General features: G+C 46.2%; 1 protein-coding gene across 17 annotated transcripts in view; it reads right to left on the bottom strand.

The window, feature by feature from the left end:
- The window catches only part of CADPS (calcium dependent secretion activator), a 479,176-nt gene that overhangs the window by 355,401 nt on the left and 101,167 nt on the right, over nt 1–22,608 (bottom strand). For all 17 annotated transcript variants that reach the window (XM_036266617.1, XM_036266610.1, XM_036266613.1 and 14 more), the window contains exons 2-3: nt 14,026–14,139; nt 757–1,089 (exon numbers count right to left, since the gene is read on the bottom strand). In XM_036266617.1, coding sequence (XP_036122510.1) covers nt 757–1,089; nt 14,026–14,139 — 447 coding nt within the window. The remainder of the gene's footprint in view (nt 1–756; nt 1,090–14,025; nt 14,140–22,608) is intronic.

Below are 22,608 nucleotides of genomic sequence, written 5' to 3'. Positions count from 1 at the left end.
TTCAGTGTAAAGCGTGACTCTCTCCACAAAGCGTGACTCTCTCTCTGCACTCACGCTGATGACGCGAGCAAGGCGCGCTGGGCCGAATGAACGCTATTCGGCTCCACTCGGCTCATCTCGGAAGTTCGAGTTCCAAATATTTGTTCGGATTCCAAGACAAAAGTTTCTCGAATCTCCTGGTCGAATATCGATTTGGTCGAAATCCGAGGCGTTCGAGAACCGAGGTATCACTGTAATGGCATGACTAATACATGGGTGTAGTGTACTCAGGCCTTCTGGAAGCTTTCTACCTTAAATCGTTACTCCTGATGACTAGGTGTGAAGTCCCTTTGTCTTTGTGGTTGAGGAAGTAGAAGCCCCTCAAATGTTTTAAAATCATCTGTTTTAAAGGCAAAAGTATCTTTTTAAAAAAATCATTATTTCAATTCTTTTGGACTTTTGACACGTGGAGGCTAGGCCGATTCATCCTTAGACATATTAAGCATAGTACCCAAAGCCCACGAGAATTTTAGGGGCCCACAAAAATGTTTTAATATCTCTTACAATCAGAAGAAAAAACATGCTAGCCTGTTTTAGCCTGAATTACATTACATTTTTACAAATGCAGTTGTAAAATGTAATTTTTAATGTTTTTTTTGTTTTGTTTTAATCAAGATATGGCCCAGGAAGGCGATGGTGTCTCGGGTGCACAGAAGTCATAAAGTGGCCCTGCTTACTCACCACTCTGGGCTCAGGTGACAGGCGTAGGCAACTTACCTGGCAGGCGTTGTACAAGAGCTGGTGTTCAAACTTCTTGATCCCAAGAATGTTCTGGAACATCTCGTAGAGTTGCTCTTTGCTCAGAATCAGCTCAGAGGCTGCGCTGGCTGTCATCCGGGCCTGCTGCTTCCTGGGGTCCTCCTCTCCGCGGTAGATGGCATCAAACTTGGCCATCCAGGAGCTCAGCACGGTCTCCTTGCTGAGGCCGTCGATCTCGGGCAGGCTCCGCACCCTCTTCTCGATGTGCTTCTTGAAGACCTCGCGAGAGTCGTTGGCGGAGCAGCCCCCACTCTGCACCATGCGGGCCACGCGGTCGCTCTTCAGGAACACCTGGGCAAGAACGGGTGAGAGACATCAGGAAGTCGGTCCTGGAGACACTGCTCACAGCATCACTGGGCACACCCGAGGGGGCACACCCCGCCCCACTGCCTCGTGGCTGGCCAACTCTGAGAAGTCACTCACACATTTGCTTCGGGGCCCAAATGTGGAAAATGAGAATAACAACAGTACTTAGCAGGTTGTTGCAAGGACTGAGACAGTAACATCCCGAGAGGCAGCACGTGGTCTGTAGACTCGGAGCCCCGCCTGCCTGGCCTCTGTCTCTGCCACTTGGCGGCCAGGTTTCTCTCGGCGAGGTAATCTCGTGGGCCTCAGTTTTCTCACCTCTAAACTGGGGAGAGAGTGGTCTCTCCATCACAGGTATTTTTAATGAGGATTAAATGAGTTAATATATAAAAAGCACTATACTGATGTGTCTCTCTCACATCGGTGTTTCTCTTTCTCTCTTCCTCCCTCTCTCCCTCCTGCTCTATCTGAAGATAAATGCAAAAATGTCCCCTGGTGAGGCTAAAGGGAAAAAATATGCATATGAGAAACACTTTACAAAGTAGCCCATATTCTGCCTTCTGGGCTGTGGTGGTGGTGTTACTATTACATGTAGAGCGATCGACCTGATGTCCCCACGTGCACTTAAATGTAACTGCTCCTTAGAGCTCATTTCATGCTCTCGGTGATACTCATCACAGCGGAAACTGAATGAGTATTAAGTAAATATGTATTTAATGTTCATCTCCCTTTGCAAATGTAAACTCCACCTGGGCAAGGACTGTGTCCTTCGTGTCCCCCACAGTGACATCTGTCCCCAGCACAGAGCCAGGCACTTTGAAAGTAAGTGAGCAGAGAAAGTAGGCACTGCATTCAGTCCATTGCATAGACAGAAAACTAGACTCCAGGGAGGGGACGGGAGCATGGTGTGTCGATGGCATCCCGGTTCCTTCCTTCCCCATGGGGCTCACCTGCCTGGTGGAGAACCTCTCCCACCTGGTGGAGAACCCTAGGTTGCTCCCTGCTCCCGCTCCAGCGCCCAGCGTTTGGGAGCCCGCACAGCCACGTGGTCTGGGCTGTAAGACAAGGTGGAGAAGCTGCGGCCTCACAGGCACAGAGAGGAAACAGCTGGCACCTTGGAGCTGTGTCCTGGTTACACTTCAGAAGGTGCGTAAACGTCCTTCCAGAGGCAGAACACATGTTCGCGCTCCGTCAGACTTCAGGGAACGCCCTGGCTGGCCTCGAGGCGGACGGCTTGGGGTGTTTCATGGCGGCACCCCAAAGCCCCTCGGGGAGGAGCGCGGGTGGACAGGTGGCCCCCACTGACGGTGATTTCACGAACTCGTTTAGAAAGGGGGAGGGCTGAGGGTTTGCGTCACAGGCTGGAGGCCGGGGCCCACTCGTGGCCGGTGCCTGAGAACAGGTGCTCAGCGGAGACCTTCGAGTTCATTTAAAAATCATGTTTAGGAAAAACATTCAAATGAATCCTCAGGCTTTATGAGCCTTAATGAGCTAAGGAATTCAACTGAAACTCTGTAATGCTTAATACAGATGGTTTCTCCATCAATACATCGGTCTCAGTTTTAGATCTAGGTCTCAAAGAACTTAAAAGTTTTGAGGCAAATAGAGAAATTTTCTGGAGAGGCAGGAGCTATAAACTATGGTCCCAGGCTACTTCTGCCACTAACCTGCTGTGTGACGTTGGGTAAGTCACCCCCCTGCTCTGATTCTTCAGTTTTCGATCTGTACCCTGAGGGAGCTGACTATACTCTGAGGGTTGTCCTTCCAGCTGCAATATTCACACTTTTCTTTATGAACCCATTCTTCTTTCTCTGGGCACCCAGAAGGTGGGCAGCACTGGGCCAGGGGCCAGGGATAGAGTGGGGAGCAAAACAGACGCACACCCAGCCTACACGCCTCCATGACATCATCTTGCAATCCCCTCCAAACACCAATGCGAGCTGGGACAGTGCTGCTGGGGAAGGGGGCGGGGGTGCCTAGAGCCAGGAACGTGCTCTAATGTGTGGTCCGGAAGGGCCTCCTGGAGGGATGCTCCTTGGGGTCGACATGGGAAGGATGTTTAGGTGAAGAGGGTGAGAGAGCATTTCCGAAAAAGGGAGCGATATGTGCAAAGACCCTGAGAGGCTCAGGACATCAGGCGGTGGCAGCGAGGGCGGGGGATGGCCGAAGACCAGGAAGGGGCCAGCTGGCCGCGGGCACGGGAGACCACACGGAGTATGTTGGTCTTCATTTGAAGGTTTTAAGCTGGGACATAACAAGATCAAGTTCACACTTTGTCTCTGTTGTGGAAAGCAGACCTGAAAGGGGCCAAGAGAATGGCGGGAAGCCTGATAGAACTACAGCCGATGCATGAGGAGGTGTGGGCACAGGCGGGTAGGGTTCGTTCTTTGTTTCGGCTCTGACAAATCTTAGACTTGGAAACAATTAACAATGAAGCCACACTCTGCTCTCCATCTGCTGGTAGCAGTGTCCCATAAAACTGAGCCAGTTAGAAGCCCTCAGCACCATATTCCTCCCCCCAAATCCTTCCATAGTTGCCACTTGTCATCTGTCTTGGTGACTCTTTGGTTAATATATGAGTCTCTGGAAGGCAGGAGTTGTAACTGTTTTGTTCTGTTATTTCCCCGAGTGCCTAAGGCAGAGTCTGGCACACAGTTGGTACTGTGTTGAACCAGCACATGAATAAGAATGAACAGAGATGATATCTGGATGGGGGCAAGAGGGTAAAGGCGAACCCAGCCAGCACCGTCTATCGGTCTCTTGAAAGAACAGACTGCGGCTGGATACTTCATGGGACCCGGTACCAGGTGGTGAGCAATGACGATGCTGGCACACTGATCCCAGCGGGCGTCCATAACTGGCTGCTGACTCCCGGACCCTGCCCACATCATCTGCTTGACCTAGTCCCTTCCTTCGTTCCTGTGGCCACTCAGGGAATCTTGGTCACTTAATCCCCCTCAAGCCCACTCTCCTTCCCTGTCGCAGGGGGAATGCAGCCAGCCTTCTTTGATGAGGGTCAACCGCAAAGGACTGAGAAGCAGAGGGCTCCACTGTCCGGGGGGAAGATGTGACAGCGGCCCGGAAGGAGGGGAGGAGGGGGATGTGAGTGTGGGGAGGAGGCTGGAGACTGAGGAGACAGCAAGGATGAAATGCGGAAAGGAGGCGAGCCGGCCAGGGGCAGAGGGTGGCAGCAGAGAACGAGTCTTGCAGGCACATCTGTCTTGGCTTCTCAGACTGTCAGGAGGGGAGTGGCCGGGGCCCAGTGGCCCTGTCGCCAGTCCAGCCACTGAGCACCGACCGCTTGTGTGTCTAAAAGCGCCCTCGACGCTCGTTTGTACTGGGAGCTCTAGCTGGTGTTTTTGCTTTCTGTTTTGTTTTAGTCTGTCCCAAGAGACTTCGACCCCAGGCACAGTTTTGGTGGCGCATTTGTAAATCCTCCCTGCTCCTCTGCCAACTCCCGCAATGGGGGCCAGAAGATGAACAAATGCCCATGGAATGGTGAAGGGCAGTCCACTCCGTGACTCGCCCTCATCCCTCTGTCCTCCCGCCCTCACCGGAGTCCAGCAACCTCAAGGTTGCTTTAGAAACACACAAGCACATCAGGACTTAATGCCTGTACGCGGTGCGGGGTAAAGCTGGCCCGGCGCCCGCCTCCTAGCTGACAGGCTGAGAAACCAAGAGAGCCTTGCCTGCTCCACAAACGCAGATCATTCCAAAATAGACAACAAAGCGACCTACATGTCACAGTAAATAAGATTTAAAAACAACAACAACACAACAACCTGGATGCTAACAGCGAAGGGCTTGCATAACGGGGAGCATGCTCCAGTGTCGGAGGATCGGAGTTCAAATCCTGACTCTAAGGTGCTAGCTTAGAAACCTGAGCAAGTAGCTTAATGTGTTTGGGCTTCAATTCCCTCAACCTTCAAATGGGGATCACAACTCCCTACCTTGTAGGACTGGGAAAGGATCCAAGCAGACGATGTGTGTCAGCTGGTGAGCATGGTGCCTGCTACAAGAATGTAACAGGCTATTACTTTTGAACTGATTACATGCAGCCATGACATAAGCTATTTTTTTCATGGGCATCTAACGGTGTCTGTGATGTCTTGTTAATGCAGAGAATTGCAATGGTAGGGGTGAGGCAGGCTTGGAGGATAAGAGCATGACCCTGGACTAAGAACATCATAAGTAATAAAACATTTACTGATGAGGGTATCATATGTGTGATTTTTGCAGAGGTAGGAAGGACTTTGAAAACGACTGTGCTAATAAAACAAGTGGGCTATTAATATTTCATAGTAATTTTACATCTTAATATGGAAATAAAATAGCTCTCTTTTTGTGTGCAGACATATTAAAAACATCTGAAAAGATTCTACCCCAACTTAATAGTGGTTGTTTAGGATGATGAAATTACAGGTATTTTTCTAACCATTTCATTTAGATTGTTTCTTATACTGTCTCGTTTTATAATTGGCATGCTTTACTTTCATAATCACTTAAAACACCTCTTTCTCCATGGAAAAATACAAAATTTACCTTTGTTGAGGCAAGATGAATGTTGATTTCTAAAATAATGAAATGCAGCTTTGGATGGCGGAAGCTCCCTCAGTGAAGACGGAGACGCTGGCGCGGCCCGCAGAGGCACGGCTCGGGCCGTCGGCTCGGGCGTCGGCTCGGGCGTCGGCCTGTGCTGGCCGGCAGCTCAGGAGCCAAAGCAGGTTCCTCTCCCTGAGCCCAGGCCCAGGACCTAGGGGCCCAGGTGCTAGCCTTAGGGTAAGGGTGTGTAAGTGTGTGTGTGCACAATTTAATCCTGACAACAATTATGCAAGAACGGTCCTACTACAGATGAAAAACCTGAGCCTCAGACGTGGCTGGGGTCCTGAAGCCACCGTGCAGTAGAGAATCCTACCCCCATCCTTGAACACGACATCATCCTCCTGACCACCATGCCTCTGCCTCCTGCCTCCTTGCCTGACTTTCCCCACAAGAACAAATGCCTTTGGAGTGGACAGTTACTCTTCTCCTGGGGACATGTCTGTGTTAAGGCCACCGAGGAGTCACAGTAGTTTTGCGTACTGGGAAATATCTGGGACTTCATTTCAGAGAAGTAGCCAGGTGTAAACTGACTGTCTCTTTTCTTAGATTTAAAAGAAGTTCAATCATAAAGACTAACAAAATATGTCGCCCATGTAGAGGACACCTGTGGTTTTTGCCTGTCAACCACCCTTCCCTTTCTGATAACAGCACCTTAGTCCAGGAACTTCTTTATCAGTGCATAAAGTTTCAGTGGGACTGTCAATCACGGGCCTTGTCCTTCCTCAGCCAAGTGCTGGGGTGGGACCTGAGCTCGGCCAATCACTCGTCCCCGTCTGAGGTTCAGATTCAGAGTGGCGTGCACCAGGAAGAAACGGGGTTGCAGTAGATTCGCATCATGACAGAGTGTACATTATATTCTGCTGCCTGGCTTCCTAAAGTCACTCGACTCTGGTTTCCAGTTTTTCTCATGTTTGGTTATTTATTTTAATAGCCAAAAAATAATAAAAAATAACAAACACTTATGATTGTTGTTGTTGTTGTTATTATTATATTGTGGCTTAATTTGACCACGGTTAGTTTCTGTTGCTAGCAACTAAAGACTTCTGTCTGATACAACATTCAAAGGTATTCCGATAAACACCAACCAGGCATAACCAAGGGGCACAGACAATAGTGTGGTGAAGTGGTGAAGGCTGGGGGGTGAGTTGAGAGGTGGGGGTGGGAGGGGGGAGGGGAGGTCATTGGAGGAAAAGGGGGAGGGCATCTGTAATACTCTCAACAATAAAGATAAAGTAAAAGAAAAAAGTAAAATAAAAATATAAAAACAAAATAAAACAAGCAGAAGCCACAGAGCAGTCCCACCGGCTGACAGGAGCTGCGGTGTTCTGAGTGTGGGTGCGTCTGCACCCCTCTAGCTCTCACCCCCCACGCCTCCTTCCCGGTGGATCTGAATGAGAAAGATTTGGTAAAACTTCCCGCCCGCCGCTCTCCTCTGATGCCCAGCCCAGCCTGTGAAGGCGCCAACATTAGGCAGGGAGATGGGGTGTCGGTGAGGACAGAGGCTGGGAGGGCTTACGTTTCAGACATGTGCCTTAGAAGAGCTAAGAGTCAGAAAAGATGTGGCGCCGGCAAGGTGGATGGCCCGCTGGTGTCGTAGGACGTGGCTGTGGGGACAGGCGGGGTTGCTGGGCCAGACCTCGGAGCACCCGCCCCAGCACCCAGCCCCCAAAGCCCTGCTGGGAGAGATTAAAGGGTTGACCTGCAGCCCAGCTTGATCGGCTTTGACAGTCAGGGCCACCAGGAAAGGAAACCGACATGCTCTCGAGAGCCACAGGGAACCTTGGCCCCCCTCTGTCCTGCCTGGCTCACGTCCCAGGCGCCACCAGCTTGCTGTGCAATGGTGCCCCGCCGGGGTCAGACTGGGCTGGATGTGTGACAAACCTGTGCCTTAGTACCACAAGGCCAGCCCTGGAACTGACTTTCACTTTGGTGCAATAATCTCAGAACTTTGTGAGGGGATATTTTTTCCTTAATGACATTACCTTGGTAAACTGAAATGTGAAGGTGTAATACGGTGGGGTGGAGTGTGTGTGAGTGAGATGGTATGTGTAAGTTCATATGTGTGAGTGAGAGTATGTGTGTATATGTGTGAGCGAGACTGCGTGTGTGAATAAGAGCAGGTATGTGAGCATGTGGGTGTTAGTGAGTGTGTGTGAGTGTGTGTGTATGTGAGTGAGAGTGTGTGCGAGTGAGAATATGTGTGTGTGAATGAGAGTATGTGTGCATGTGTATGTGAATGTGTGTGAGTGTGTGTATGTGTGAGACTGAGTGTGCAAGAGCAAGTGTGTGAGAGTATGTGTCTTAGTGAGTGTTTGTGAATGAGTGCGTTAGTGTGTACATGAATGAGTGTGAGTGAGACTGCATGTGTAAGAGCATTGTGTGAGTGAGAGTGTGTGAGTATATGTGTATATTTGTGTATGTGAGTGAGAGTGTGTGTGTGAAAGTGAGAATATGTGCATGTGTAAGAGTATATGTGTGAGAGTATGTGTATGTATGAGAGTATGTGTGTGAGAGCGTGTGTGTGCAAGTGAGAATATGTATGTGTGAGAGTGTGTGTGAGAATAAGTGTGTGTGAGTGAGAGTGTGTGTGTGAACTATAGTGTGTGAGTGGGTATGTGTTTGACTGAGAGAATGTGCATGTGTGTGTGAACTATAGTGTGTGAGTGGGTATGTGTTTGACTGAGAGAATGTGCATGTGTGTGTGTGTAAACTATAGTGTGTGAGTGGGTATGTGTTTGACTGAGAGAATGTGCACGTGTGTGTGTGTGTAAACTATAGTGTGTGAGTGGGTATGTGTTTGACTGAGAGAATGTGCATGTGTGTGTGTAAACTATAGTGTGTGAGTGGGTATGTGTTTGAGAGAATATGCACGTGTGTGTGTGTGTGAACTATAGTGTGTGAGTGGGTATGTGTTGACTGAGAGAATGCATGTGTGTGTGTGTGAACTATAGTGTGTGAGTGGCTATGTGTTTGACTGAGAGAATGTGCGTGTGTGTGTGTGTAAACTATAGTGTGTGAGTGGGTATGTGTTTGACTGAGAGAATGCATGTGTGTTTGTGAACTATAGTGTGTGAGTGGCTATGTGTTTGACTGAGAGAATGTGCGTGTGTGTGTGTGAACTATAGTGTGTGAGTGGGTATGTGTTTGACTGAGAGAATGTGCATGTGTGTGTGTGTAAACTATAGTGTGTGAGTGGGTATGTGTTTGACTGAGAGAATGTGCACGTGTGTGTGTGTGTAAACTATAGTGTGTGAGTGGGTATGTGTTTGAGAGAATGTGCACGTGTGTGTGTGTGTGAACTATAGTGTGTGAGTGGGTATGTGTTTGACTGAGAGAATGTGCATGTGTGTGTGTGTAAACTATAGTGTGTGAGTGGGTATGTGTTTGACTGAGAGAATGTGCGTGTGTGTGTGAACTATAGTGTGTGAGTGGGTATGTGTTTGAGAGAATGTGCACGTGTGTGTGTGTGTGAACTATAGTGTGTGAGTGGGTATGTGTTTGACTGAGAGAATGCATGTGTGTGTGTGTAAACTATAGTGTGTCAGTGGGTATGTGTTTGAGAGAATATGCACGTGTGTGTGTGTGTGAACTATAGTGTGTGAGTGGGTATGTGTTGACTGAGAGAATGCATGTGTGTGTGTGTGAACTATAGTGTGTGAGTGGCTATGTGTTTGACTGAGAGAATGTGCGTGTGTGTGTGTGTAAACTATAGTGTGTGAGTGGGTATGTGTTTGACTGAGAGAATGCATGTGTGTTTGTGAACTATAGTGTGTGAGTGGCTATGTGTTTGACTGAGAGAATGTGCGTGTGTGTGTGTGAACTATAGTGTGTGAGTGGGTATGTGTTTGACTGAGAGAATGTGCATGTGTGTGTGTGTAAACTATAGTGTGTGAGTGGGTATGTGTTTGACTGAGAGAATGTGCACGTGTGTGTGTGTGTAAACTATAGTGTGTGAGTGGGTATGTGTTTGAGAGAATGTGCACGTGTGTGTGTGTGTGAACTATAGTGTGTGAGTGGGTATGTGTTTGACTGAGAGAATGTGCGTGTGTGTGTGAACTATAGTGTGTGAGTGGGTATGTGTTTGAGAGAATGTGCACGTGTGTGTGTGTGTGAACTATAGTGTGTGAGTGGGTATGTGTTTGACTGAGAGAATGCATGTGTGTGTGTGTAAACTATAGTGTGTGAGTGGCTATGTGTTTGACTGAGAGAATGTGCGTGTGTGTGTAAACTATAGTGTGTGAGTGGGTATGTGTTTGAGAGAATGTGCACGTGTGTGTGTGTGTGAACTATAGTGTGTGAGTGGGTATGTGTTTGAGAGAATGCATGTGTGTGTGTGAACTATAGTGTGTGAGTGGGTATGTGTTTGACTGAGAGAATGTGCGTGTGTGTGTGAACTGTAGTGTGTGAGTGGGTATGTGTTTGACTGAGAGAATGTGCACGTGTGTGTGTGTGTGAACTATAGTGTGTGAGTGGGTATGTGTTTGACTGAGAGAATGCATGTGTGTGTGTGTGAACTATAGTATGTGAGTGGCTATGTGTTTGACTGAGAGAATGTGCACGCGTGTGTGTGTGTGAACTATAGTGTGTGAGTTGGTATGTGTTTGGCTGAGAGAATTTGCGCGCGCACGAGTATGTGTGTGTGTGTGTGTGTATGTGTGTGTGTGTGTGTGCATGCGCGTGCATGAGAAGAGACAGAGTTTAGAAAGCCAATACGCGGTGTTTTCTGATTAGCATACACTCCCTTCTGGGAACCACCACCCTGATTTCTTGTGGGGAAACCACTGCATCTTCCACACAAACGGCTGGGGTGGGACGGAACCTGTTCTCTCGCCCTAGGGGTATGTGTCCTAGGCCTGTTCCCCAGTCTACCTCACCCCCTTCATTGTGATTGCCTTGAGAAAAGACACCTGACCCACGTCATGCCAACCAAGTCACCTGGCCTTTGCCGGGACTCAGTGGAGAGGTGGTCTCTGCCTGGGGTTGCGTGGGACAGACCTGCGTGAGAGTGAAGCCCGCGGACAAGAACGAAGCGGGGGTGTGTGGAGAACGACCCCGTCCTGCTGGCATCCCTGGGTCTCAGGACAGAGCCACAGCTGGGGCCGGGCCTGCCCCCGGACTTATAGTTGCTCCAGCAAGTAAAGCTCATTTTGGCTTAAGCCAGTTTGAAGTAGGTGCCTGTCATTTGTAATCCAAAGATCCCGGCCAAGACAGGTACTGACAGAAAAGTAATTGGGGTCCCGATTAGGGTCGAGGAAGAGACCCTAGCTTCTCCATCGCCCAAGAGGGAAGGGACAGGGAAAAGGAAGTGGTGTCCACCTGGGCTCTTCCAGGTGAGGTGACAACCCTGACGCCCGGCTGGGGCCGTCTGCTGCAGAGCATCAGCTGTCTGGGAAACCTGACTCTCAGGGTGCGAAGCTTTCCTGATGAACGTGGTGAATAAGCAGGACCCCACACTGCTTCCTGTTACCCAACTCTCAGTATTAAATATTCAGTAATTTCTCAAAGCCTATTCTCATCAGACTAAAAAAAGTCCTTTCAAACAAACTGGCCAATATAGAAGAAAATACCGGGATCACCATAGACATAATGGTAATTGCCAGACTCATTAGCATGTTGATGACTACTAATTTTCAAATTTAATTAATAGATAGAAATGGCACTTTCTTTTAATTTATGTCATTAGTCAAATGAGCTTTCCAATTAAGATTAGCATTCTCGAAATTTATAAACTGGTGGATGACTTTAAACATGAACCATCAATAAGGCTCTGCCTGGTCAGAACTGGCTTCTCCCCTGAAGAGAGGGGAGAAGGGTGCATTTCATCGCCTGGCAGTTTCTAGACAGACTCTTTTATGAAGCTACTCTAGCCGTCCACTGCCCCGTCATCAGTGGGATTCCAAATCTCATTTCCACTTTCCACTAAATTCAGCAGAAAAATTACATCACGTCAGATAAAGCAGAAAGATTGGCACTTACTGGTAATAATTAATACTGCTTGTAAAACAAACAAGCAAACAAACAAACAGCTTAAATTTGACAAGTAGTAAAATGAACCAATTTCTAAAATAGATTCAAATAGAAATTTCACTGAGGAAATGACATGGAAAATGAGTCTGGGGCCGGACTCAGCAGTATCACAAAGACAAAGGCTGTTTACTACTAGAAAGTGATTGGCTGCCCTGACCGGTTTGCTCAGTGGTTAGAGTGTCGGCCAAGGACCAATGAGTTGTGGGTTCAATTGCGGTCAAGGGCACATACCTCAGTTGCCGTTGGTCCCTGGCCCTGGTCGGGGTCGTGTGGGAGGCAACCATTCGATGTGTCTCTCACATCGATGTTTCTCTCTCTCTCTCTCTCACTCTCTCTCTCTCTCTCTCTCACTCTCTCTCCCTCCCTCCCTCCCTCCCACTCTATTTGAAGATAAATAGAAAAATATCCTTGGGTGAGGATTTAAAAAAAAGTGATTGGCAAACTAATCAATAACATTTTTACAAGGCCTAACAGTGGGCTTGCTCCAGGCTCCACGAGGAACGGGGCCTCCCTCCAGCACGAGGGAGGCGGGTTTCGGCGAGTCAGCCGCGGACACTGCCGAGGCCCCTGCCGAGGGCGGGCGCGGGGCGGGAGCACCAAGCTTTCTGCTCTGAAATAATTTGCTCTATAATAACTTTAAAAAGAAGGAAAGAAAATTCGGGATGTCATCCACGGTGGAAAAATCAGAATTTGTTGGATTTCCTTAACTCATTTTAGAGTTTATTGTTATCACTTTGAATTACATCTGACAAAATACCATATGTTTCTCAATGCTTAGGGGATGGTTCCTAGTGACTTTTAATCTAGTCTTGACAATGGGTAAGACATTTGCGGCACAGGATTCTAAACACAGAGAACATTTGGATCATATGAAAATAGATTAATGTAAAGTAAAATGTTTTCAATGACCAAATAATAATTTTTGAAACTATGTTTGTCAATTAAACATAGCCAATAGGAAGCTCTGGCAAGCCCACTTGCTATTATGATGTACCAGCAATGTAAGAATAATTATTAAATTTAAAATAAAATTGTATATATTTAAGTTGTACACGTGATTTTTATGTGCACAATATGATGATTTTATACACATATATAGTGAAATGATTACCATGTTCAAGCTAATTAATATATTCATCACCTCGACAGTTACCATTGTCTTTTTACTTTAGATCTACTCTCTTAGCAAATTCCAAGTGCATAGTATGGTGCTATTAACTGCAGTCATCATGCTGTACACAGATCCTCAGAACGTACTCCTCTCGCAACCGAAAGTTTGCACCCTAGACCAGCATATCCCTGTTTCTCCCTCCCCCTGTAACCACTGGCAGCTACCATTCTTAGACTTACAAGTAAATAAATATTTAAGGCTCAAAATATTTAGTGGAATTCTAAATTCTCTTTACTAATAAAAAATCACTGAGATCTAAATGTGAAAATTTACTTGTGATATATACTCAAGATATATTCTCTCACTTATAGGTTTTCTCATGAGAATAGTAGTGCATTTTGGACAATGTTCTAACTTGTAGAAAAGAACTCATAGCACTCTTTTATTTTGTTTTATTCTCATTTATTTATTTTTATCCTCACCCAAGGACACTTTTGCATTTATCTTCAGATAGAAAAGGAGGGAGAGAGAGGGAGAAACATTAATGTGAGAGAAACACACCAAGTGGTTGCCACCCACATGACCCCAACCGGGCCAGGGACAAACTGCAACTGAGGTACGGGCCCTTAGCAGGAACCGAACCCAGGACTCTCTGGTCCACAGGCTGATGCTCTAACCACTTAGCCACACTGGCCAGGGCCCACAGCACCATTTTAATAGAAAGGAAAGGAAGGCACCATCCTTAGGAGATGTGAACATCCGTCAGAAAGGTTGTAAATGATGGGGAAATGCTTCTGACTCATTTCAAGTCCTAGCTGTGGCATTTAAACAGCTGTGTGACCCTGAGTTATTGACCTAACCTCTCCGAGCCTCAGTCTCTTCATCAGTAAAATGGAAATAATAACAGGGCCTAACTCTTAAGACCGCTGTGAGGATTAGACAAGAAACTGCATGTGAAGCACTCAGCATACTGCCTGGTATAAAAATCAGTTGGTCAACAGTAGCTTCTTCTATAGTTTCCCCCAAAGTAAAATGCTACTATTTCTTAAAATTGTAACCAGTCACCATTAGCCTCAGGAGAAATGGTCCTGTAGAAGGTCCTGCTGTTCCTGCTGACCAGTCGTTCAGAAGCCCTGGGCGTCAGCCTGGGCAGTCTCACGCTCCTGCCAGGCGAGTCTTACCTCGTAGTAACTCTGCACAGCGTTCATGAAGGCCTCGTCAGCCACGATCTGGGTCTCCCCGTTGAGGAAGGCCTGGAATCGGTCCTTGACCGTCTGCAGCTGCTGCTTACTGATCTGTAAGAAACAGAGGGAGGGGCAGTGAGGACTTGCTCCGGACAAGGGTCGTGGTACTTTACGCTGAGCGTGCAGCGCGTGGGTGTGCCCCAGCCGGCCTGTGCAGGCGAGAGCTGAAGGCTACATTTGCAGGAATTTTGTGAGGCAGTGGTTAAACACAGCCATCTCTAAACACTGTCACAGAAATTACAGTTAAATATCTTAAAAGCAAAGTTAATGCGTGTTCAATATTCATTGCTTTTTTATTATTTTATCACATTTTACTGTTATCTGTACTTTGGGGGTTATTTACATCAATTGTGTGTATTGAAGAAGTGATATATAATGGGGTGCTACCCCACGTCTCTTCCCAACTCCGCATTCAGACATCGTACTGGAAGCTAGAGATCAGCCGAGGGGAGAGTCGTTACAGCGTGAAAACTGGCAAATGCTGTGAGTCAGGGCTCTTTGTTTGGTTCAGAGACGGTAGTTACACCACTGCATAGGCCCCTCGGGTGGCCCGAAATACCCTGCTTTACAAAGCTGTAGTAATCAAAAAGTATAGCACCAGCATTGAAACAGACACACAGCCCAGTGGAACGGAACTGAGAGTTCAGAGGTAAGCCCACGCATATCTGGTCAACTGATATTTGACAAGGGAGCCAGGATACTCAATGGGTAAAGGACAGTGACTTCAATAAATGATTCTGGGGAAACAATATTCACATTGCAGAAGAATGAAGTTGGGTCCCTATCTTAAAAATTCACCAAAATTAACTCAAAATAGATTAAAAATTTAAATGTAAGACACCCCCTACACTATAAAACTACTAGAAGAAAACAGACATAAAGCTCCTTGACATTGTCTTGTCAGTGGTTTTCTGACAAGAAAAGCACAAGGAACAAAAGAAAAAATAAACAAGTGGGACTACATCAAAATAAAAAGGGACAACATGGGATCATGGTGTAGGTGGATGCTGAGCTCGCCCCACAAGAACACATTGAACATGCACCTACATTTAGAGCAATTCTTCCCGAGAGACAACTATGAGCCCACTGAACAGCTTCTGCACAACAAGCAAGAGAGAGGGATGGCATAGAGAAGGTAGGGGACCACAAGCACCCTCTGGGAGCTGAGGGACAACCCAGGACAAGAGGGACTGGTGAGCACCATTGTTACATTTTCCCTGAATGTGGACAGTGGATGGGAACTCCATCCAGGTTCTCTGACTGACTTGAGGGCACTGTGACATGTTCCCAGCCACCCTTCTGGGAGCATAAATAGGAGGGCGCCATAGCATGTATACCAGGGACCCTTCCACCCGGATATCCAGTGGATACAACACACAGTGGGATGCACACACAAGGGGCTCCTCCACCTGAGAGGTCCCGGTTCAATTCCCGGTCAGAGCACATGCCTGTGTAGCGGGCTCAATCCCCAGTAGGGGGCGTGCAGGAGGCAGCCGATCAACGTTCTTCCTCACATAGATGTTTCTCTCTCTCTCTCCCTCTTCTTCTCTCTCTAAAAAAAAGCAATAAAACACATTTTTAAAAAAACTAAAGGAGTTTCCCAACCACTAAACTGGATTTACAAGAAGTGTTACAGGGTCTTCTTTATCCAGAAAAAGAAAAAAAAAAGAAGAACGAAAGGAAGAAAAGGCCATAACCAGAAATTTAAAAAATATTGGAAAGGGGAAAAAGATCTCACTGGTGAAGGCAAATATACCATTATCATAGAGAATCAACCACTTAAGAAACAACTATGAAGGTTAAAAAACAATAGTAGTAAAATTAACTATAACTACAATAAATAATCAGGGGGTACACAAAATAAAACTATATAAAACACAAAGAGTGGAGGGAGAACAAATGTAGTGCTTTCAGAATGTGATTGAACTTAAATGCTCTCAGCTTAAAGAAGACTGCTGTAGACACAGATGGATGCATGTGAACCTTACGGTAACCATAAACCAAAACAATACGAAATACACAAAGACTGAAGAGAAGGAGGTCAATTAAAATGCAACATTGCAGATAGACCTAGAGGGTAGTACACTAAGTGAAATAAGTCAGACAGAGAAAGACAGACACTGTATGATTTCACTTATATCTCGAATTTAAAAAGCAAATGAACAAACAAAACAAAATAGAAACAAACTCACAGAGACAAAGAACACATTAATGTTTGTCAGAGGGAAGAGAGCTGGAGGGATGGCTGGAAAAAGGGAAGGGGATTAAGAAGTACAAGCTTCCAGTGATAAAATAAGTCAGAGGGGTGTAATGTAGCATAGGCAACAGAGCCAATAATATCATAGTAACTATGTACGGTGACAAACGGTTACTAGACTTGCCATGGTGATCACTACAAAAGGTACATAAAATTTGAATCACTATGTTGTACACGTGAAACTGATATGTGTTATTATATGTCAACTACAATAAAAAATTTTAGATAAATGCAAAACCTTTGCATCTTCCACTTTGAAGAAAGCTTCTGCACAGCAAAAGAAACCACCAGCAAGACGAAAAGTCAACTTATGGAATGAGAAAAAATATTTGCAAACTATCTGATAAGGCGATAATATCTAAAATATATAAAGAACCCATACAACTGTATAACAAAAACAAACAATCTGATTTTAAAATGGGGGAGGGGTCTAAATAAACCTTTTTCCACAGCAGACATACAGATGGCTAACAGGTACTTGAAAAGGCATTCACCATCATCTGGGAAATGCAAATCAAAACCACAAGAGATGCCACCTCACACTTGTTAGAATGGCTGTTATCAAAAAGACAAGAAATAACAAGTGTTGTCAAGAACGCGGAGAAAAGGGAGCCCTTGGGCACTGCTGGTAGGAATGTAAATTGGTGCAGCCACTATGGAAAACAGCACGGTGGTTCCTCAAAAGCTAAAAACAGAACTACCTATTATCCAGCATCCCACTTCGGGATGGCTGTCCAGAGTAAATGAAAACGGGACCTCAGAGAGATACTGCACTCCCATGCTCATTGCGGCACTATCCACAATAGTCACGATATGGAAACAGCCTGAGTGCCCACCAACAGATGAATATATAAAGAAGATCTAATTATATATATAATTAAATGTCATTCAGCCACGAGAAAGAAGGAAATCTTGCTGCTTCCACAACTTGGATGAAACTTGAGGGCATTATGCTACATTAAAAAAGTCAGACAGAGAAGGACTAGTGCAGGATGGTCTGACTCACATGCAGAATCTAACAAAAGCTGAACTCAGAGAAGCAGAGTTTAGTGATACTTCCCGGGGGTTTGGGGTGGGGTGGAGGAAGTGGGGAGGTATTGGTCAAAGGGTATAAACATCCAGTAATAAAAGTAACAAGCTCTAGGGATCTAATGTACAGCATGGTGATTATAGCTAATAATACTAAATGGTAATTGTGCGAGGGAATGGAGATGTTAATTAACCTTAATGTGATAATCATTTTACAACATACACGTGTATCAGAGCATTACACTGTACACTTTAAACTTGAATATGTTATATGTGAATAAAGCTGAAAAATAAAAACAAGCAAATGTCCTGCCAGGTTCAGCATGGCAGTATGGAGAAGTCTTCCAACTTCATTGTGGTTATTACTTCTATGACCACATGATAGTTGATGACAGGTGATGCTTAGGTACAGGACACACTTCCAGGATGTGCACAGACAAGAGGGGCAGCAGGTTGTGCATTATTTCCTGCCTTATCAATCCCGCCTTTCTTTCCCACCTAGGATTCCTATCTGTTCTCCCTTCTCCATCCCTTACCTGGCCGTACCCACTGTTCTCCAGTCTCGGCATGAGGAGTCCTAACAGATGAAGCCCTTCCCAACCCTTAGCCTAGGTCCTCCTGTCATCCCACAGTGTACCGGTTCTTCTCACTACCTATTAGTTATGATTGACTTTGTTAGATGATCTGTCTTGTCTTGCTATTTCGCTCATCAGTGTTTCCCCAGGGCCAGCTTGGTGCTTTACACCCAACAGGCATTCAATTAAGTGCTTGTTAAATAGATAAATGAATGACGTGTACAAAAGGTAAATTATTTTCAAATATCCTTTAATTAGTTCTAATTTACATAAAAAGAAAGTCAGCTAACAACTTTGCTCTTTCAACCATTATTTCTAAAAGCTGCGCTTCCTAACTGGTAGCAGGTCTCGTGTATGAGAACTGCGGTCCCCGTGGGCAGAGTGAGACCATTCCAGTCCGCGTTCTACTGCCCATCGCGTCATCTTGGAAAAGCCACTGAGTCTCTGAACTGGCCAGAGAGTTAAAACCTTTCTGGAGTTGGCTGGGCTTAAATAAATAAACGGTATCTCATCCTCAGTCTTCTCACTTAGAAAATGGGTCATGTTCACTGGGAAAATGGTGATAATTCTAATTACTTGCTTAGGATAGTTATAGCTGTTTAGTGATATAATATAGGTTCTTTTTAAAAATTATGACTTTCTATGTACATTTAAAAGGCTTTCATCCTTCAAGTCAATAAAAATCTTGCTAACAGAAAAATCTTAAAGCTACAGGAGCCTGAAGACTTGCTTGAGTTTTAACACTATCAGGAAACAAACAAAACAGTTTTGAGAATGGACATAGACAGGAGGTGGGCTGAATTATCTCATTTTTGTAACTCTGGGAGGAGTAGGGAATGGTGAAGTAGGGGTCAGGTCTGAAGGAGTTGGTGTTTATCAGATTCATATCTGTTACTGTCCAATGCTGGCCACATAGGTAATTTTACATTTTCTAGTAGTCACATTTTAAAAAGTAAAAAGAAACAGGTGAAATAAATTTTAATATATTTTATTGAACCCAATATCTCCCAACTCATTTCAGCATGTAATTAATCATTATACAAATTAATGAGATATTTTACATTCCATTTGTATACTATGTCTGAAATCTGGTTATGCTTCTCTGACAGCACCTCCCAGCAGAACCACACCCTGCCAGTGGTCCACGTCACACGTGGCTGGTGGCACCGCACCGGGCAGGACAGGCCTGCAGCATGGAAAGACCCACGTCTAAGCCACCTAAGCTCTCCTGTTCTGACCCAGAGATGTTGGTGTCAGTGTAGCTGTACAGACAAATCATACATACTGTGTATGTACTTGAAACCATCTAAACAGAAATACTGGGCAGAGGTTGATTTGCTCATAAAAGTGACACCACATCATGAATTTATTTTAAGCCAGCTTTAAGGGGCTCACGTCTTAAATCTTTACTATGTATTACCGAGTGAGGTGCCTCACAGAATTTCTTGCTCAGAAATCTTCTCAAGACTGGGTCGTACCAAACCTGTGTGATTTGGGGGATGTGATGGAATGGGGGATGGGGCAGGAGAGGGAAGGGAGACCAATTACCCTTGCTTGCTTTACATGCTTAAGTAATTGAAATAAAATTGATGCACACCCCCTGAATGAAGAAGATTGATTGTGGACCCAGGCCAAATCCATTATTACTCTAACCTTTTGTTAAATAAGCCTAGTGATCATTTTTCAAGAAATATTTACAGAGCACCTACCACCTTCCTGGGCCCTGAGGGTTTAATGATCATCAAAACACAAGCTCCGATCCCACTGGCCGGGCGAGGCCCTGCGGAATCAAAGGAATAAGGCCTTGTCCTCAGGGAATCGGGGGACTTCTGGTCTAGAGGGGAGGAAAAGCACGTAGGAATGCACAAAGGTATGCTTCGGGATTTCAAGAGAGAGATTGCAGAATAGAAAACTCTCCAAAAAAGGAGGCCTTCAGCAATATTATTTCAGTCAGGTTCAAGAACCCATCCATGAAGCCCCACAGAGCATACCCACTTCCCTGGACACCTCAAGCTCTCGAAGGGAGAGTTAGAGACACGGATTCCAGCGGTGGAGCTCCGCTCAGGTCTGGGTTTGGATGGGTACCTGTCAGTCCACGCTCACTGCTTTTCTCACCACTGATTGAACAAGCATAGAGTTTGTTTAGTCACCTCACTAGTCGTGGCTCACTGGGAAAATGACTAACCTCTCCACACCTCAGTTTTTCCATCTGTAAAATGGGGCCATAGGATTGTTATGAGGATTAACCCAGATAAGCAAAATATTCACTGCAGAACCTGGCACAGCATGAAAGCGCAATAAACATGAGCTGCTGTAATGATTAATCCTCACTTTCGAGTCGCACATACTGTCCCCTCAAGAAAACATGCCTGTGGGAAAATTCTGTTTGTACTTCAAATCTAGCCACGTGCTCCTTCCCAGACCTTCCTAGGCAGAGTCTGCTACTTGATCAGTACTTTGTCCACAATCCTAAGGGGTACCTGACTCATACTGGGAGGTAATCATTGATTTAGATACCAGAGCTCAGAGGCAGGGTCAGGGGTTGAATGCAGGCTTGTGTTCAAAGGGATGTGGTGGGTTCAAGTCCTGGTGATACCACACACGTCCAAGCTGCTTTCCCTCCGCCCTGGTTCTCCAAGTATAAAGTGGGGATTATTAGACCAGGGTTGCTGGAAAGATGGAAAGAAAATGGGATGGTGGACCTAAGGATTGCAGTACACTGCCTGGCACAGCAGAGGAGTCAAGTGATAAGGGGCAGACCATACACTGAATGGCCCCAAGGCCCCGCATGGTGCGGCCTCTGTTCACTCCTGGCTTTGTCTCGTCCCACTCTGCTCTCCACTTACTCTGCTCCAGCCAAGCTGGCTTTTTGTCTACTCTCAGTTGAACCCCAACCTTGCTTGCCTGAGAGCCCTTGCACCTGCCATTCCGCCTGCGTGGGATGCTCTTTGCCTGCCTTTCCTCATGGCTGCCACACTCTCACTCTTGGGGTGCAGCCTACCCAGATCTCCCAGGAAGGTTTCCCTGACCACCCTGTCTACAGTAGTGTCCCCCAAGCAAACCCCTAGCATGTTGCTCTGGACCCTATGGATCTCCTTCACGCCATCTTCACAGTCAGCAGTTACCCCCTCTAAGATCAAATTATTTCACTGAATTCTAATGCATATAGAAAAATATATGCCTTAAGCACAGAGTATGAGAAATTCTCACAAAATTAATTTGCCCATGTAACCAACTCTTCATCAAGATGAAGACCATAGAGACTTCCGGTCAGGATGGCGGGTAGCTAACCGCGGTATCGCCTCCTCCCACAACCACATCCAAGTTACAACAAAACTACAGAACAACCATCATTCAAAACCACCTGAAATCGAGCTGAATGGAAGTCCTACAACTACAGAATTAAAGCAGCAGCTACATGGAGACTGGTAGGAGGGGCGGAGGCAGACGGGCTGGTCCCACACCCACGTGTGGCGGATAAAAATCAGGAGGACACCTCGGCTGGGAAGGTCCTCCCTGAGGACTAAGGGGTCCCCGTCCCACACCAGGTGCCCCACTCAGGGTTCCAGTGCCAGGAAGAGAATCCCCATCACTTCTGGCTGGAAAAACCAGCGGGAACTGAGGCTCAGGAAAGCTGAAGTGGCTGGAACCCCAGGCAGCTCCCTAAAGGGCCCGCACACGGACTTATCGGACTCTCTCCCTCTAAGCTTGGAGGGGAGGCAGCTCGAGGGGCACCAGAGTCATACAGGGAAGAACTGAGCTGTTTGGCACTGGAGCGAGGGCTGGAGAGGGGGCATTCTCCGGGACAAACGTGCTGTCAGAGGCCTTTGTTCCTTTGGTGAGCCCTTCCCTGGGGCGGCAGATAGAAGCCATGTCTGGGACTCCAGCAACCTGGCTCACACTGGTAGCCCTGCCCTGGTGACTCCCTGAGGCCCCGCCCCACCCAACTTTCAGGCCCACCCAAGCTGTTGCCACTTGCTTAACCATAGGATTGGCCTGTCTTGGATCCTGCTTCAGGTTTTTCCTAAATTTTTTCAAATGAGCCACATCTGGTCTCAGCTAGCCCCATATCGCTCGTTAAGTAATACACAGAAACAAACACAGGGAGGCAGCCAAAATGAGGAGACAAAGAAACAGGTCCCAAATGAAAGAACAGAACAAAACCCCAAGAAAAGAACTAAGCGAAATGGAGATAAGCAACCTAACAGATGATGCGTTCAAAATACTGCTTATAAGGATGCTCAATGAACTCAGTGAGGGCCTCAAGAGCATAAAAAAGGACCAGTCAGAAATGATCAATGCACAGTTAGAAACGAAGGCGGCTTTAACTGAAATAAAAAATAATTTACAAAGATTCAATACTAGAGTACGTAAATCCAAGAAGCAAACCATTGATTTGCAATATAAGGAAGCAAAAAACGCCTAATCAGAACAGCAAAAAGAAAAAGGAATCCAAAAAAATGAGGATAGTGTAAGGAGCCTCTGGGACAACTTCAAGCGTGCCAACATTCGCATCTTGGGGGTGCCAGAAGGAGAAGAGAGAGAACAAGAAATTGAAAACCTGTTTGAAACAATAATGGAAGAAAACTTTCCTATCTTGGTGAAGGAAACAGACATACAAGTCCAGGAAGCACAGAGAGTCCCAAACAAGATGAACCC

Source organism: Molossus molossus, unplaced genomic scaffold (assembly GCF_014108415.1).
Source record: "Molossus molossus isolate mMolMol1 unplaced genomic scaffold, mMolMol1.p scaffold_m16_p_18, whole genome shotgun sequence".
Taxonomy (NCBI): Eukaryota; Metazoa; Chordata; class Mammalia; order Chiroptera; family Molossidae; genus Molossus; species Molossus molossus.
Note: the sequence above shows the minus strand (reverse complement) of the source record. Positions and strands in the feature narration are given on the sequence as shown.